Source organism: Dipodomys ordii, unplaced genomic scaffold (assembly GCF_000151885.1).
Source record: "Dipodomys ordii isolate 6190 unplaced genomic scaffold, Dord_2.0 Scaffold168, whole genome shotgun sequence".
Classification (NCBI taxonomy): domain Eukaryota; kingdom Metazoa; phylum Chordata; class Mammalia; order Rodentia; family Heteromyidae; genus Dipodomys; species Dipodomys ordii.
The window spans coordinates 1880818-1899819 of NW_012267384.1; the positions used below are offsets into that span (position 1 = coordinate 1880818).

General features: G+C 37.6%; 1 protein-coding gene across 4 annotated transcripts in view; it reads right to left on the bottom strand.

Moving 5' to 3' along the window:
• Positions 1–19002, bottom strand: part of Nubpl (nucleotide binding protein-like) — a 240289-nt gene that overhangs the window by 60204 nt on the left and 161083 nt on the right. For all 4 annotated transcript variants that reach the window (XM_013033466.1, XM_013033465.1, XM_013033467.1 and 1 more), the window contains one exon: positions 1587–1680. In XM_013033466.1, coding sequence (XP_012888920.1) covers positions 1587–1680 — 94 coding nt within the window. The remainder of the gene's footprint in view (positions 1–1586; positions 1681–19002) is intronic.

Below are 19002 nucleotides of genomic sequence, written 5' to 3' on the forward strand. Positions count from 1 at the left end.
TTGTAACCCCTCTGTACAGTATGTTCACAAATAAAATAAAAAAAAAGAAATATTCCTACCTAAGTATTAGCATATAAGAAGGAAACTTTTAGGCTGCAAGAAAAATGAGGGAAGAAAATCTTAACCCAAATCTGTATCTGTTTTTTGGTGTTGAAATAAAAATACAAACTAAAATAAGATATTTAATTATGAATCTTGTCCAAATAGGTTGTTTTCTGAGTAAATCAAAATAAGCAAATTGTTTTTAGAGACATCATTTCACCTGTGTGGGTCCACAGGTACTAAGTCACTACTCAGGGCATAAATGATAATTTAGTCCATTGTTTTCAACATATGAGCCACATGTATAATACATGCACTTCAGAAGCCATATGTTTAATATAAGCATTTCAGAAGCATTTCAAGGTACCAGGAGCATATGTAATGGATACGAAGCAACTATTTTTTTTTAAATCTAGGAATGTAATATACCCTCAAAATACATAAAAAGAAAAAGAAAAAGCAGGCTTTTAGTACAGTGATAACCAAAAGAATAAATTATTTTCATATGCCAATTTTGCTGCCTCCCTAAAAAAACAATCTCAGACTACATTATGGTTACACACATATTGAAACATTAAAAATATCCATGGATGAATTCTATCTTGGTATTTTCAAATAGCATTTATTTCTTATCAAAACATTTTTGATAATTAAATGGTATTACTTGGATAACCAGAAAACAGTTGATTTACAAAAATATTAAAAATTTTCTTTATTTTTCCCACTAATCTGTGTCAGTAATATCTATGGATGTATACATATATATGCATACCTATATACACATCTAAGGAAGTTTTAAGAAGTGGATTCAACATAAGAATAACTACTAATATTTAAATTCCATAACACAAGCACAAAAAACCAGTATTTACTACTATATTAAATACTATACAATAAGCAAAATAGCTTAGATAGTATTGTGCATTTGCTATAAGCTATTCTGTTGATTGCTGTTGATTTCAACATTTGAAAAGCAGCAGATTATAAAATTCTCCCAGAATTGTATTTACCAAGAAAAGCATTTTTTCCTAATATGTACTCTTACCCAGTAAACTCAATATATATCCACTGGTTGCTTGCCATGTACCAATGCTGTGAACGATAGATGGCAGTTAACCAAACAGCCATGTTCTATTAAATATACCTAAGTACTATTGCTTTTATAAAACACAGGTTTATGTCACCACCTTGTCAAAGTATCTTTGTTTTTGTAAATACACTCATTCTGTTAACAGTCTGAAAATTTTAACGTATGCTTCTGTTTGTTTGTTTCTGAAACAGTGTCTTTCTGTGTAGCCTCAACTGGCTCCAAAGTTACACTGGTATGCTTCTGTTTGTTTGTTTGTTTTTGAAACAGTGTTTTTCTGTGTAGCCTTAGCTGGCTCCAAGTTCATACTGGTTTCCCCGAATGACTGAAGGAACATACTACCATGCCAGTTCTGTAAGTTATTTTTAAAGATAGAAATGTTTGCTTGCCAAGAAGTTTGTTTCTCTGTATAGCAACAATAACATGAAGAAGAAAGCTTAAATTATTTAAAAATTACCTGAAATGGGAATATTCTGTGAAATTGATAACTGTACGTCTCCTGTTCCAGGTGGCATGTCAACTACTAAATAGTCCAGCTGACCCCAATCTACCTAAAAATGAGATGACATAAATAACATCATTGTTAAATAAATCACTGTTAAAATAAAAAATTTAGTGAATAATGAACTTACAAGAAGAAACAAAATTATAACAACAACAGTGAACAAAATTAATGTGTTACTAACAAATCCAAAACAATAACCTTCACTGCAGTTATCCCTATATGCCAGGGATTTTGCTGAGAGTTAAGGAAAATATGGATAAATGAATGCCAGTCAATGGCTCTATCATGCAGATATTGGAAAGATAAACTTAAATTTCCAGATGATTAGTCCCTGTGGGTGTGTACTAGGCACACACACTAATGGTGAACTTATTCACAATGATCTTCAAATTAGGAGAAATCATTTTCATTGGGTTATTTATTTTCAGTAGGTACAGCCCACATTTTGACCAAAGTATTAGTTTTTGTTCCTTATGACATTTGTCTTTTTTGTTTGTTTTGGTATAGGATTTCCTATCCTAATATATGTTTTGTTACTTTTTCCTTGATAAAAATAAAATACATTAATATTGAAAACTAAAAATTATTTTTAAAATATAGCTAACATCCCAAAAGTTAATTTTGATAATATCTTCCAGGTACCCAGATACGCCTGTATCCATGTTTCTTTTTTATATCTTAACATTTTATTTTTCTTAAATTATCTTTCAGTAGTTATACAAAAAGGTTCAATTCAGGATGTGCATTCATGAGTACAATGCATCTTGATCAACGTCATGCCTTCTATCTTTCTCCTTCTCCCCCATTTATCTCAACTCCACTCATCCCCCTCAAGTTACCTGGTCCCATTTTCATACATGTTTGAATATTATGAGTGTATTTGTCTGCTATTTTGTTAATTTTTAGAGGAAATTCCACTACTTAATAAAATCTATAATGTCTAGTATAAATGTAGATAGACTTCAAGGGTGATTCATATTCTTCTCCTCACATAGTTCTTCTGACATCTAGACTCTGTGAAAGCCCCCAGGATGCTCTCAGTTCTCTAAGCACAAACTTGAGAGTCATATTTGCTACTTTTGTTTTCCTCACTAACTCAAATCAGTTACTCCATTAAAGATTTCTCAAATGGATCCTCTTCTCTTTCTATACTACCCAGGAACCAAGTGAGGCCACCACCTAATACTACTAAACCTAGCCATTCCTTCTATTCCACCCTTGCCCACTCAACAACAGTTAAAAATAATCCATGTAAAAATGGAAGTCTGATTGTGCTTTTTTGTTTAAAACTCTTCCAATGCTTTTAGGATAAATTCAGCTTTGATTCCACAGGTTGTCTGTCTTCTTCATTAACTCCTTTCATTCTTCAGATCTAGCTTACAATTCACTTCCTGGGGCAATGGCTCCTAAGTCCAACTAGACAAGGAACAGTACTCTTGCTACACAGGTCTCCTAATCAAGAAATCTTCAAGTACCTTTTGTTTTGTTTTGTTTTTGTCAGTCGTGGGGCTTGAACGCTGGATCTGGGCGCTGACCCTGAGCTCTTCAGTTCAAGGCTAATACTCTACCACTTGAGCCACAGCACCACCTCCAGTTTTCTGGTGGTTTATTGGAGATTAGAGGCTCATGGACTTTGCTGCCTAGGCTGGCTTTGAATCATGATCCTCTGATCTCAGCTTCCTTAATACCTCTTAAATATAGGGTACTGAATTCAATATTGATAAGTAAATGATATCACAACCCTTGCTTATAGAACTTATAACATACAGAGACAGATAGTGAGTGGTTAATCATCCAAATGCATACTAATTACTAATTACAAATTACTAATGTCACAAAAACATCTAGAAGCATCTGAAGCCAGCAAAATCTACAAAGGGAAAGCTCTGACAAACTGAAAGAATAAAACAGCAGTAAGAGAGGAGGATATAGTTTTACCATCTACCTTCCTATACAATACACTGAATTACAACACCTAACCAAGAACAGACACACAGGAGGTGCTTAGTAACATTTCTATCAAGGAATGAATGAATAACTAAACTCATGTAAAAGGTTGAGATTTCTTTTTAACCCAAGTGGGTTTGAAAAATAGTCACCCCAGGTGAACCATAGCCACCATCTGTTAAACTATCTCCAAAAAGGATGTAGAATAATGTCCATTTTAACTCCACAGCATTGAAACTACTAGTCCTGACAAAGCTTCACTGTTTTAGAGAACATCAAGGAGTAACATTAACAATTTTTCATTTAATCATATATATGATCTTAATCTACAATGTCTTATATCAGAGAACTAGGTTTAAAGGAAATAAAGATATTTCACTGTTAATTCATTTGAAATAACTTCTAAACTAAATTTAAATTATGAGAAAGAACCTGACCCAATATCTCCCTAACATAGTGGGCTTTTATAAAGGCTGACCAGAACTGGTCTCAACTAAACTCTGCACCTAAGTTCCAGTTTTCTGACATTCACTAACACTGACACTGAAATACACTGGCTGCTAGGAAATTCCTGTTCTCTTTCAAAAGAGCCATGCAAACCACTGATTTTAGAATAATTTGGAACTCTCTGGCTTCTATATGATGCTCACTTACTTACAAACTGTAAGTATACAAAAATCCACTGAGAAAACTCAGTAAAACTCAGTGAGGATCCAGATTTTGTGAGCCTAAACATATACAATTTGACTGATCCTCCCTAAAAATGAACTTGCAAAATTATGAATGCAAAGTTGGGTGCAAAAGCCAATATTGTTAACTCTCAACTTGTAATGAAGTTATGGCCTCCTTAGTAAACTGAAAATCTCACAAAAATGCATGCTACACACCAACCTGCCGAGCATAATAACTAAGGAACATAGTAAGTTATAGAGTACTGGTTGTTCACCATCATCATCGTGAGGCTAACTGGGAATGTCTCTGCCCAGTATTATGAGGCTGACGATACATTCCCCGTATGGGAAAAGATCAAATTCCAATTACAGCTGAGAAGCCAAAAGCAGAACTGTTGGTCACTCATTCGTATGCCTTTCTAATCTACTTAAAACACATGTGTTTGCATCTGTATTCTCAGCAGCTTTTGAACAAGACTTTATGATTGTTGTTTTGATCCGCATCATAGCACAAGTGTTTCTGGAAGGAAGTAATTCATCTTTTTCCCAACTAAATTACCATGTTCATTTTAACAGGTGTCCCCAAAATGTTCATGTATTGGAAGCCTGGTCCTTGGTGGGGCAATGTTGAGAACTCTTTTAAGAGATGTAGCCTAGTATCAGATGATCAGGGCATGAGGGCAATTTCTCACAAACTAATTAATGCTGGTCTGATGTAGTGAGTTAGTTTTTCAGAAAGAAGATTATTATAAAAGGGTAGTCCTGGCCCTTGAAGCTTTCTGGCTCACTGGTTCATTATGTGACCCCTCCCTATCACACAAGCTCCCACCATGATGTCATCCATCATGTTGTGATGCAGAAAATGCGACACTCAGCACTGGTCAAACACATGGAACTGATCTTGGACTTCAAACTGTGAATAATAATACACTTCTTTTCTTTACAAATTGACCATCTTGGTAATTTTATTCCTTCAATAGACAATGGATAAACAGAACTGGCATAGAAGATCAATTTAACCAGGTCTCAGTCTCATGGTCAAAGTTACAGACAAATCACCATGTTTCTAGGACTTCTGACTTAACCTAATTTCTAAGGTTTGAAATGGGTCTTCTGGCTGCAGGCATTCTTAGTTTTGGTTTTTCTGTTTTATTTTGCTTTGCTTTTTGTTTTTTGGTGCCTATCCTGGGTCTTGAACTCAGGATCTAGGTGTTGTCCCTGAGCTTTTTTGCTCAAGCTAGCACTTTACCACTTGAGCCAAAGTTCTACTTTTGGATTTTTGGTGGCTAACTGAAGATAAGAATCTCACAGACTTTCCTGCCTGGGCTGGCTCTGAACTGTGATCCTCAGATCTCGGCTTCCAGAGAGCTAGGATTCCAAGTATGAGCCACAGTCCTCTGACTCCATACTTAGTTTTAAATATAGCAATCTCTCCAATGTATACCTTAGTAAAAGAGAACACTTACACCTATTTCTGTGTACACTCTGCACATCCAGATTCCTCAATAATATCTAACCAGTGTTTAATCAACCACCACTGAATGATTCTATGAGTAATGTTACCAACTTCCAATTTTATTTTACAGCCAAAATGAAACCCTTTTCTATGTAAAGCGACTTTTACATAAAATAAAAATCTAAAGTAAAACATAAAAAGTTTTTCTTTGAGTCTGAATATGGCTTTCACTCTGTCCAATGGGTTATTTATAAAATCATGTAATAGATTTTGTTGCAAGAAGAAAATTCCTACAAAGGAGAAATTATTTAAGTACAAATTCAGTAAAGAGCTGCACAACAAAAGATTTTTATTTCAGTTCATGGCATACTAGAAATGAAACAACAAAATAGAATCTTATCTTTCTGATTATTCTACCAAGTTTACTCAGGTATAAAATCAGACTATATTATTCAAGTTGCAATACTGATATGTATTCATCCCTAAATTCTACATTTGTTTTCTCCAAGTGAGTTTTCCAATCTATTTTCATATGACTTCTTTTATATAAGAAAAGGAAGGCACGGGCACTGGTGGCTCAAGTCTGTAATCCTAGTTACTCAGGAGGCTGAGACCTTAGGATCACAGTTCAAAGCCAGCCTGGGCAGGATAGTCCCCGAGACTCTTATCACCAATTAACCACTAGAAAACCAGAATTGGAGCTGTGGCTCAAAGTGATAGAGCACTAGCCTTGAGCAAAAGAACTCGGGGACAGCCCCCAAGCCCTGAGTCTAAGCCCTATATCTGGGGGGATTAAAAAAAGAAGAAGAAGAACGAAAGAAGAGGAGGAAGAGAAAGCCATCTATGCACATTTGTAATCCTATCTATACCGGAGGCACAAACAAGAATATCTAAATTCAAGATAAGCCCAGGTAAAAAGTTAGCAAGACCCTATCTCAAAAAACAAGTGATGTTTCATGTTCACAGTCTCAATTATTCAGGATGTATAAATAGGAGGGTTATTATGGTTCAAGGCCAGCCTGTAAGACTCTATCTGAAAAACTAAAGCCAAAAATGTTGGGGGATGACTCAAGTAGTAGAAGGCCAATCTAGTAAGCATGAGACCCTGAGTTCAAATCCTACTAAGGCCACAAAAAAAAGGTAAAAGAAAAGGAGAGGGGAGAAAGAAAAACTACTTGAACAAATCTCTCAAACTCACCACATACTAAAATGAGAGCAGATAATATGTTGCCTGAGGAGGAAAAACCAATAATTTTTTCCCCTTCTTCCCTTTTATCATTTTCTTTGTTGTCTTCCTGGCAAAGGGTCAGAGCAGGCATGTCCTGACCACCACTCAATAGACAGCATCAGGAAGTGGTACCTTAGCTCAAGTGGTAGAGCACTCGCCTTGAGCTGAAGAGCTGAGGGACAACGCCCAGGCCCAGAGTTCAAGCCCCACGACCGACAAAAAAAAAAAAAAAAAAAAAAGAACTAGAAAGAGACAGCATCAATTCATCAATTGGAGGACATATTATCTAAATGTTAATAACATGGGGCCATCTTGGGTAACTCAGGACCTATTTTCTGAAATAATACTTAAAATAAGGCCATTTCTTGGATACTCATGTAAATTCATAATACAGCTGAAATTGTAAAAACTTCCCATACAAAAAGAATGAAAAGACCAAAGAGAAATAGAATATCAGTTATTTATAGGAACACACTATGCTCTTAAAGTTAAGCTTTAGGCCAACTGCATATATGTCCGGGTGTCATAACCTAGGAAATAGATGTCAGTGAAAGATAGGACTGTTGCCAACAAAGCCTAAAATATTATCAGCCTTAAAAATCAAGATATTTTTACTTTTAAGATATTACCCAGCTGGGCACTGGTGACTCATGCTTGTACTTCTAGCTACTCATAAGGCTGAGATCTTCGGATATAGTTCAAAACTAGCCTGGACAGGAAAAGCCATGAGACTTGTATCTTCAATTAACCACCAAAAAGCCAGAAGTGGAGCTGTGGCTCAAGTGTTAGAGTGCTAGCCTGTTGTAAAAAAGCTCAGGGACAATGCTCAGGTCCTGAGTTCAAGCCCTAGGATTGGCAGAAAGAAAAGAAATGAAGAAAGAAAAGGAAAAGAAGAAAGGAAGAAAGAAATTACAAACGAAGGTTATTTTTTAACAAAGAACCTTTGTATATACCTAAAAAGGTTTAAAATTCCTCAATTTTTTTCAGGAGTAATTATTTTTTATTAATCTAACCTGAGTTACCTTATAAAATATGTTTAGGCATATTTCACTCTAACATGGAAAATTACAAAACTGACATTTTGCATAAAATCATTAATAACATTTATATCTGAAAATTCACTGTCACCAACGGCAGGATTAAAGCTACCACAGAAGCTATTTTCTGGACTTCCATTAGGCATTCCCACAGCCATCTCTAGGGTTTAGATGGTCTTGAAGGCAGTAGAGTACCTGAAGGACAGTACTGCTCCAGGTGAGTAGTCTATCCAACATTCTGCAGGGTAGAAAAGAATTGAAAGAGCTGTGGTATGCAAGTTTAATTTTAACTGTAGCTACCTGTGTACTGCTGCCCTACCATCCCTTTGGCGGGATGTGGATCATAGGCAGAGAAGTATGAAAATAAATTAGTATTCTTTGGGAACCTGTTAAAAGGTCAATACTAGAAACTTTATACATAAAGTATTAATTTCTATAAAAAGCTATAATCTCTGTCAATAGAAATACTATGAATTGGCTAGGCACAGGTGGCTCACACCTGTAATCCTAGCTACTCAGGAGGCTGAGATCTGCGGATCACAGTTTAAAGCCAGCCCAGGCAGGAAAGCCCATGAGACTGTTAGCTGCAATAAACCACCAGAAAACCGGAAGCAGTGCTGTGGCTCAAGTGGTAGAGCACTCGCCTTGAGCTGAAGAGCACAGGGGCAGCACCCAGGCCCAGAGTTCAAGCTCCATAACCAACAACCAAAAAAAAAAAAAAAAGAAATATTATGAATTGGAATTCTGCAAGGCTCCCAAGGTCATGCTGTTGGTGAGTGACAGAGCTGGGCTAGAGCTTACTATTTTCTAAACCTCTAAAGAGTTCTGCTAGCAAAAATGCATCCCTCAAGAATAAAAGTGTTTATTTATAGATCATAAATTGGAAATAGAAGAATTATTTTCTTTTTTTATTGTAAAAATACAGTACAGAAGGGTTACAATTACATGGGAAGGTAATGAGTACCTTTTTTATCAAGCACTGTTGCCTCCTCCTTTGTTTCCCCTTCTCATCCCTTCCCATCTTCCACCCACTCACCCCCATCCTACCCCTCTAGAAGAATTATTTTCTTTTCATTTTTTCTCTCTATTTCTCTCTCTGTTTCTCTGTCTCTGTCTCCCTCTCTTAATGGTAGGTCAGTATTGTCTCATATAATCCTTTAAGAATCTTTTATATTATAAAGCAATGGTTCCAGTAACAATGAAGCGGTTGGGTATAAATATCTTGACTTTGTGCTACTGAAGAATATTTTAGCTTTCAGTAATATGACATTAAATTCAGGATTTATTCTAAATCACTATATAAACCATTTACACAAGAAAATTATGTGGTTTAATCATTTAAATCAAAGTAAATAACCTATAAATATTAACAATAAATTATATAAAGATTTTTCAAAATACCTATAGTTTTAGAAAATAATATTCTTAAAACTGGGTCAGTAAATTTCATTTTTAAAATTTAAGATCTAAAGTATGTCAAGTAAGACCAACTGTGAGAAATTTTAGCTCCATATGCAGTTATATTTTAAGTACAAGCTATTACACTGAAGCTTTTGGATTTTAAATTCCAGCTCAGATATGATCTGAAAAAAATCAGCAGTGAATAAGGAAGTTTGGCAAAAATCAAGAGTATGAATCTAGCTGGAGAAAACAGGAATCTAAGTATCTATTCATGAAAAGAGTTTTTGACTGGGAAAATGGCATATCTAACTTCTAATAATTTTTATGACCAATTAGCTATATGACTATAGGACAGTCAATTAACCTCTCTGGACTTTAGATTTCCCATCTGTGAAATAAAGTAGCTTCATTTAGGTGATCAGTAAGTTTCTTTCTGATTTTTTTTTAAGGATGACAGTGATCTGTTTATAGAAACTGAAAAATATTTGTGGTAAATTGAAGAAAGATATTTTTATTCACAAACAACAAAATAAAAAAATTAATTGATTATAAAACAAGAAGAAAAAAATGGGTTAACTTCTTTAAAAGACTGACAACAATAATATTTTTCCGGTTTCTTGGTGAACAATAATATTTTTCAGGTTTCTTGGTACATTCAACAAATTTATGTATAGACTGATCATATTTCCTTTGGAAAATATGCCTGATTTTACAAAGAAACAAGATATAAATTTATATTGAACTATAATTTACTGATTTCCATTCTAATTATTTCATTCTACCTCATGTAGGAATTCAAAATGTTAGAATTTACAGAAGAGATATATGCATGAGTTGTTGAAAAGAGCACCCATTCCCCTAGGTCAAGAGCGGGGGCGGGGGAGGGGGGAGGGATTGGGGGATTCAAGTCTGACCTCACTTTCCAATAAACATAAACCATCTTATTATAAACACTCATTACAGGTACACCCTCAGCCAACAAAAGCAAGCTCAATTCAATCTCATTTTGGTGCTTCCATACAGTGAAATACCAATTTTGGATCAATAAAACCACAGAAGAAAATTTTGCTAAGACATCTTTTATTTGACTATATCAGTTAAACTCCTGCATATTGCTGACTAATACTTTGCACTTGTTAAGTGGCCATGCCACCCACAAAGCTTAAGAGAAAATAATAAATTTATGTTAAGTGCCATTCTAGTGAGAACTAAGTGCTGCAGTAGTTAGTTGTAAGCATTTTAACAGAGAAGATTCTGAGGAGATTAAAAATTGCAGGTATAAGAGGTGAGGAGAAGATAATAAAGACATGGAGGAAAATAGGGCTGAGGATCAAGAGAAAAATAAACAAAACAACTTAATTCCCATGTCACCAAGTTCAGTATTTTGTAACTTCTAAAACTATGTAATTACCTCAGAACTACCCCCAAAGAAACCTGTGATGGCAAAATTGCAAAGAAAAAAATAATGAACAAATTTTGTACATCTCATTAAAAAATGAGCAGCTGTTCCTTCATTCTCATTTAAGTGTATTGTCCATTATATCTAAACGTGCTCATATCAATTTTGTACCCAATGAGCAAGTGAATGTGGTCTCCTATTTTCTAATATAACAAGAAACATATTACTATATAAGCTTAAAGTCAGAGCAAAGAACAACTTTGGAAGATAATCATTATAGAGTTTAATCATAATTCAGACATTAATACCAAAATTAACACTTGCCAAGCACTGAACTAGACTGAGGATACAGCAATAAATAAGATCTAGGAAGTCCCTGACCCAATGAAGAATAAAAAGATAAACCAACTAGCAGATCATGTATAATTTTGGTGAAATTCATCTCTGTTTCCTATCATTTAAGAATGATTACATCCTTAGCCAGGCTCTTGCCTGTAATCCTAACTACTCAGGAGGCTCTCTGTTTGAAGCCAACCAGGGCAGGAAAGTCCATGAGACTCTTACCTCCAATTAACCACCAGAAAACCAAAGTGGCACTGTGGCTCTAAGTGGTAGAGTGCTAGCCTTGAACAAAAAAGCTCAGGGACAGAGCTCAGGCCAATCAAAACAAACAAACAAACAAACAAAAAAACCCAAACCATAAAACCCAGAAAATAATTATTCTTTTTTTTAATTTTTTTCTTGTGAACATACTCTACAGAGGGGTTACAATTACATGGGCAAGATAATGAGTACATTTCTTATTAAGCATTGTAGCCTCCTCCTTTGTTTCCCCTTCACACCCCTTCCCAGCCTCCCCTTCCCCTCCGCCCCGCCCCCCAATCCCCACCCCCACCACCAAAGTTGTAAAGTTCGTTTTGGACATGACAACTTGTACTTCTCATTGTTGCAACGGGTCCACCTGATCCTTATTTAAACGACTTAAAACAATTATTCTTTACAAACAAAAACTATGTAATGTTCTACACACACTAGGACATTATGATTTGACTATGAATACCCCATAGAGACTCACATGAGATGGAGGCATGCGAACAGAGAAGAGAAAAGGAGAAAGGAAACTTGTGCTTGAGTCATTACATGGGAAAAAGTAGGGAAATGTGACCACAGCGGATGGGGAAGGAATCTCAGAGCCTGTGGGATCAATCACTGTCCAAAGGAGTCATGACTAGGTGGCTTGGGAAGTGAACTCAGCAGCTGAGGAAGTAATCTCAGAGTCTGGGGTCCTTTGCTGACTCACAGTCAGGTGATTGACAGGTGAGTATTGGTTTCAGGCCAGCAATTTCTGGTAAGGCTATGTGCTGTCTTTCACTAAGAGGAAGGGGGGAGGGGGCCGTTCTCCCTGTCAGACCTAACACTTCCTGTCTTTGTCTCTCCTTCTCCCTCTCTGCCATATGAGGTGAACAACCTCTGCACATGCTGTGGGCCATGCTGTTCTGCCAAAGGAAGTAACTCATGAGGCCACTCATGGACTCACTCTTCTGAAATATTGAGTCAAAATAAATCCTTCCTTCTTTTAGCTATTTCTCAAATATTTGTCCATAGCAACAAAAAAAGGAACTATGACAGATTTATATACCAAGTTTCTCTAGTCTATTTCCATCTCTACTGATGTATATATACATAGCAGAATGTTGGCCAAAAATTGATGCTTAAGCTATGCCATGAGTGGATCATGATAAGGCTCTACCACACCTTTTTTTCTATATAGGAACTAATGGGGGGGGGAGGGGCGGATTCTGAGAAGGCAGGATAGACGCACCCTGTGATCACCAGGTTCTCTAGTATCTTGTACCAGTATCATACTCTGATCCAGTGTTGGCCTAGAGAGCTAGCTGGTAGGGCACAGGGGCTAGATCTGGGAAACAAAATATCTGAGAGCTGCTTTTGGTATAAAGTAGATTATTGAAAAGAAAGGGAAGGAGGGCAGATTTTCATTTGGGACCATCAATTTGGGAAGAAGCTACTTGTACAAGTTGGGGTGATGGAGCAATGAGTGAGGGTCAAAAACTGTAGGAGCTAATTTTTGGAACACTAGAAGTGATTTTCCAGTGTTCCCCGCATCATTTGAAATTGAGATCATAACATCCAATGTTAATGAAAAGTATGTAGTAATTCTTGTGATTTTATATGATTTGGTTTTTCTCCAACTCTTCATTTGCTTATCTGCTCATGTGATAGGATTTACTTTCCACTCTTTTTTCTTCTTCTGTGTGGAAGATTTCTTTCAGTATCTTCTGGTGTAGTTTTTGCTTACCAAGGAACATGGTAAAAATGACAGCTTTTCTGAGTATAGATTAATCAGTAGTTTAATCGGTAGTTTACTTTCAGTGCTTTAAATGATGTGTCATTCCATGCCTCCCTAGCTGTTAATGTCTTGAGCTTACCTTTGAATGTGACTTGGCACTTCTCTCTTGAAGCTTTCAGTATTCCTTCCTTGTTATGCACAGTTAATGTTTTTAACCAGGATGTATATGAAGGCAATTCTTTTCTCCTCTAGTCAGTTGAGGTCCTGGATGCATGTTTCTTTCTTAAAATTTGGGTTATTTTCTCCCACTATTTTATTCAAATTGTTTTCTAGCCCTTTAGCTTGCATATCTTCTTTTTCCATAGTTCTTAGGTTTGGTCTCTGAAGTGTTCTGGAGGTTTTGCATGTTCCTCCCATTTTTTTCCCTGATTCTTGATTTGATTGTCCTAAAACATCTATATTGTCCTCAAGCCCTGATATTGTTTTTAATTAAATCCACTCTACTAGAGACTTTCCATAGAGCTGTTGTTTTCAAATTAACTTATTGAGCTTTACATTTCCTGAATTCCATTGTGATTTTCAGGACTTCTGGATTTTTATAAGCTCTTCTTTCATATCCTGCATTTTCGTCCTTGCTTCAATTTGTATTTTCTTTGGGCTTGTTTAGCTATTTTGTTTGGATTTTCCCAGAATTCGTTTTTTCTTTTTTAACATATATCCTCATTCATTTTGTTGAACATTCTTATGCTTTGGTTCCTTATTCTGGGCTTTCTTTGTTATCCTTAGCATCTTTTGCTGTGGGGCTGTTCACTTTGTACGTGCCTTACAGTCAAAGTGTTCAGGATGCACAGGTAGGATTGTGTCCCCATTCATATTGGGATGGGGATTGCTTAGTGGACAAGTTTCTGCCCATGTGCTCAGTGCACCAGGTATGGTTCTCTAGTACCATTCAGATAAACTAGCTGGAGTCTCTATTATTCCCATAAGTCTGTGTTGGTGTTTGCAAGTTAGGGGTGGGGCTTGTACAGTCAGTTGTCATTCTGTTTTACATTCACTTTGAAAGGTTCCTTTTTCCGTGTGTGTGTGTGTGTGTGTGTGTGTGTGTGTGTGTGTGTGTGTGTGTGTGTGTGTGTGTGTGTGTGTGTGTGTGTGTACCAGGACTGGAACTTGAATTTAGAGCCTGAGCTTTATTATGCAAGGTTAGCACTGCCACACTTGAGCCACAGTACAAATCTTGCCTTTTGATGGATGATTGGAGATAAGCATCTCACAGACTTTGCTGCCCAGGCTGGCTTCAAACCACAATCCTCAGATCTCAGCCTCTAGAGTATCAAGGATATCATGCATGAGCCACTGGTACCCAGCTGCAATCTTCATTTTTTGTGTACTGGAAGCCACTACTGGTAGCCCAGCACTTTTTAGTCTGTAGGCCAGTTAAGGTCCCACTTGCTACATAGGTCTTCTTGTTGTGCCCCTGGGGTGGTAAATGGGCCACCCATGGCGATACCCCCTTCTATGTCTGATACTAATGGGAACAAATAACTCACTGAGTACTGAAACAATCACAGGAGATCTGAGAGCCAAATGATCCAATTGTAAACCTCAGTTTTCAGACTGTGCGCAACTGTATGCCACTCCATGGTAAGGATGAAGTAAGGGGATAAAGATAAAATGTGAGCCCCATGGCTCATGTTTGAAGTTCTCAGCCTCACCTAACAGAAACCTCCCAAAGCTAGAAGGATGTTCTTAAATGCTGAACATTTGGCCACTCATGGACTTGGTACTGCTCCTGTAGTTATTTTCAGGTACTAAGTCTTACTCTAGCACTGGAAAAGCCCTTTAGTTCCTTCATTACCTGAGCTTCTGTGGCTGCTTTAAATTTTCAACTTGCCTGTGTCTAATCACCTTTCTTAAAAGGCCTTTTCTCTGGCTGTCTTCTGATTGCACTCCAGGACCCCCATGGCTGGCTAATGCAGCTGATCTCTGATCTATCTCTTGAAGATGCTTTTTTTTTTTTTTTGGTGGGTCCTGGGGCCACTGTCCCTCAGCTCTTCAGCTCAAGACTAGTACTCTATGGGCTGGGAAGGTGGCTCAGTGGTAGAGCGCTTGCCTTGCATGCATGAGGCCCTGCGTTCAATTCCTCAGCACCACATAAGCAGAAAAAAAAAAAGCTGGAAGTGGCGCTGTGGCTCAAGTGGTAGAGAGCTAGCCTTGTGCTGAAGAGCTGAGGGACAGCGCCCAGGCCCAGAGTTCAGGCCCACGACTGGACCCCCCCCCCCCAAAAAAAAAGACTAGTACTCTACCACTTTGAGCCAGAGTGCCACTTCCGGCTTTTTCTGCTTATGTGTTGCTGGGGAATCAAACCCAGGGCCTCATCCATGCAAGGCAAGCACTCTACCACTGAACCACCTTCCCAGCTGTATCTGGCAACTCTTGAAATCTGAGCTATACACCAGAAGAGTTGTGGGGGTTTTTGTTATTTGTTTTGTCAGTCATGGGGCTTGAACTCTGGGCTTAGGTGCTGTCCCTGAACTCTTCAGCTTAAGGCTCTACCTCTTGAGCCACAGAGCCATTTCTAGTGGTTAATTGGAGATAAGATTCTCACAACTTTGCTTCCCCGGGCTGGCTTTGAATCGTAATCCTCAGATCTCAGCCTCCTGAGAAGCTAGGATTATAGGCATTAGGCACCGGAGCTTGGCTAAGAAGAGGTTTTCTAAAGTGTCCTTCAGATGATAAGACTGTTCTCACCAGCAGGGTGGGGTTACCAACAGCTTCTCTAGCTCTAGCTTCTTCCACTTTGTCAGTTTCAGATGACAATTGTCCAGCTGAATACCACAGGTGGGTGACCTACAAGGAAGTCCTCAAAGCACCACTCCTCCTTCCAAGTTGTAGTTCAGTACCAAAGCCCATTTGGATACAGACTTTGCAATCCATTACCATAAGCTGAAAACACTACCTTGGCTGCCAAGGCAAAATATTTTGTTATCTCAAATGACCCTTGGGAGATGCTGCAAGAGATCTTAGAAAAGATAACTTCTGCTCAATGTCTACTTCTGATGGTAATCTGGGTGGGTGTTCTAACCCTCCCCAATCATCAAATATCCCTTAATTTCCTGGACTCTGGGTGGGTGTTCTAACCCTCCCCAATCATCAAATATCCCTTAATTTCCAAGCCATCATGAGTTGTGGCTCGGTATCAAAGCCTTCTTGGCAGCAGGTTGCAGGCTACTCCAAAATGTAAACTAATCATTTTGTAATCCAAGAATTCTACTAGCCAAGCCTAGATCCTTTGTTTTCAGTGATGGCTCTCCTCTGGGTATGAGGCTCTAAAAAAGGAGGGGCACATTCTGCTTCTCTATGACTGCTACTGATGGCAGTCAGTCACCTGTACCCTGGCTGGCTGCCACAGATTGTACTGAACACAAGTTCTTTGTTTTGCTATTATTTCTCAGTCTCAGTACTTGGCTGGCTGCATACTGCTTCCATTCTAAGTAGCTAATATAATCTGATACCCTGAATATTTCAGTTTGAAGCATGCAGCTCACACACAAGAGAATTACTGGCTGCCACTCTGAGATCTGGGAAGTAATAGACTGGACTTTCTGATGTGGGCCTGTCATGGTGAACATATCCTCACACAGGGATTTGATGTTTGTGGGAGATATGAATATGTCCGACACTATGCTTCTCAGTCTGTTGAGGAGGCTGCTCGGCTTGTATACATGGAAAAGGTTAGAGCTGCAAACTTTTCCCAAGTTTTCCCATTTCTACTTTACCATACTTCAGCTATTCTGTTCCTCTCTTGTGAGATGTTCTTTCTCAGTTTAGCTCTTCCAAACATAGCCTGTCCTTCATTTCTCAGATTCTCCTTATCATGAAGTCCAACAAAGAAAGCCTAAGCTCCACCATATTGCCTCATCTAGTTTTTAATTTAAAATTTTTTTGTCATTATTAATCAGCATTTTAGTTAAATCTATGCCATTTTTTCTAATATTATCAGTGTTATTGATATTCCTGCTGTTTTTATTCTTTGTTTTAAGCAGTGCTAAGGATTTAATGCCACCAGCAAGTTGTATAGGTGCTTTACTGCTGAGCTACACACTTAACTGAGTTGTAAGAAACTTTACCTTCATCCAGCCAAGGTCAGGTTTTACTTGACCCTTGGCAAATACGTCAACTTAAAGAATAAGTGAAATAAAAGTCCCCTACTGGGGACCACAAGTTGGCATGGGTAGGTAAGATCTGAAGTCCTATTCCTGGTTATTCACTCCTATATAACCGAAGAAAGAAACAGCATAACTGCTGTGTGCTATACCTATGAGGACCTAAGCATAATTTTTTGGACCATACATTGTTTACAAGTCTGGAGGAATAACTATAGAGACCGCAACCCATAAACGTAACTGTCCATTAAATATGCCTACTTGAGTTGGTTAGCAATGGCTTGCACCTGTGATCCTATTATTTCAGAGACTTAGAACAGGAGGATCACAGTTCAAGTCCAGATTAAATAGTAAAGATCATGAGACCCATTTTCAATCAACAGCTAGGCATAGAGGTGTGTATCTATTATCTGCTATGTTAGACGCTCAGATCAGGATGACGGCAGTTCCAGGCTACACTGGGCAAAAAAGTCCATGAGACACTATCTCAATGAAAGCTGGACATGGTAGCATATGCATGAATGGCAGCTACAAGGAGCAGTCCAAAAAGGTGCATTGCAGTCCAGGTGCAGGCCCTGGCAAAAGGTACAAGCTTAGTTTAAAAGCAACAAGTGCAAAAATGCCAATATTACTAAAAATGATCTACAGATTTAATGATGTAGTCAATGAAATGAGAATATTATTATTTACAGAACTAGGGGGAAAACATTCCTAAAAAGCTAATGGAAGTACAAAAGGCTATGAAAACTTAGAAAAAAGAGTAATGCTAGAGGCATCACACTACTAGATTTCAAAATATATTACAATGCCACAAGATCAAAAGCCTATAGTATTGGCATTAAAAATAGAACTATAGGCCAGCGCAACAGAATACAGTGCCACCAAATAAATCCACACAACTACAACCATCTGAGTCTCAGCCAATGTGCCAAAAACCACATATTGAGAAAAGGTAGCCTCATTAACAAATGGTGATGGGAAACATGAACATAAACACATAGATGATTGAAAGTATCTGTCTTTCTTTCTGCATAATTCAGACCTTAATATAAGACCTAAACTTTGAAAACAGGAAAAACAGAGGGCAACCACTTGAAGATATTAGCACAGGCAAAGATTTCTAATTAGAAATTCAGTAAAATAACCACAAGAATTAACAAATGCAGGGAGCCGGGCACCGGTGGCTCACACTAGTAATCCTAGCTACTCAGGAGGCTGAGATCTGAGGATCGCGGTTCAAAGCCAGCCCAGGCAGTAAAGTCCATGAAACTCTTATCTCCAATATACCACCAGCAAACCAGAAGTGGCGCTGTGGCTCAAGAGGTAGAGCACTAACCTTGAGCTGAAGAGCTGAGGGACAGCGTTCAGGCCCAGAGTTAAAGCCCCGCGACCGACCAAAAAAAAAAAAAGAATTAACAAATGCAATTAAATTTAAAAGCTGCACAGCAAAGGAAACAACCAACAGAATGAGGGACAACCTATAAAATGGAGACACTTTGTACCTTACACCTAACATAGGATAAATATCCAGAATATATAAAAAATTCAATGAAGTAAGAAATACAATCAATAAACTGACAAATGATTTAAAGAAGCACAAATGGCCAATAGATATTTTTCAATATCTTTAGCCATTAGGAAAATGTAAATCAAAACTACATTAAGATACCATCTCACCCCAATCAAAATGACTACTGGCAACAACAAAAACAAAAAATACTGGCAAAGATGTGGAGGAAAAGGAATGTATATTTATGG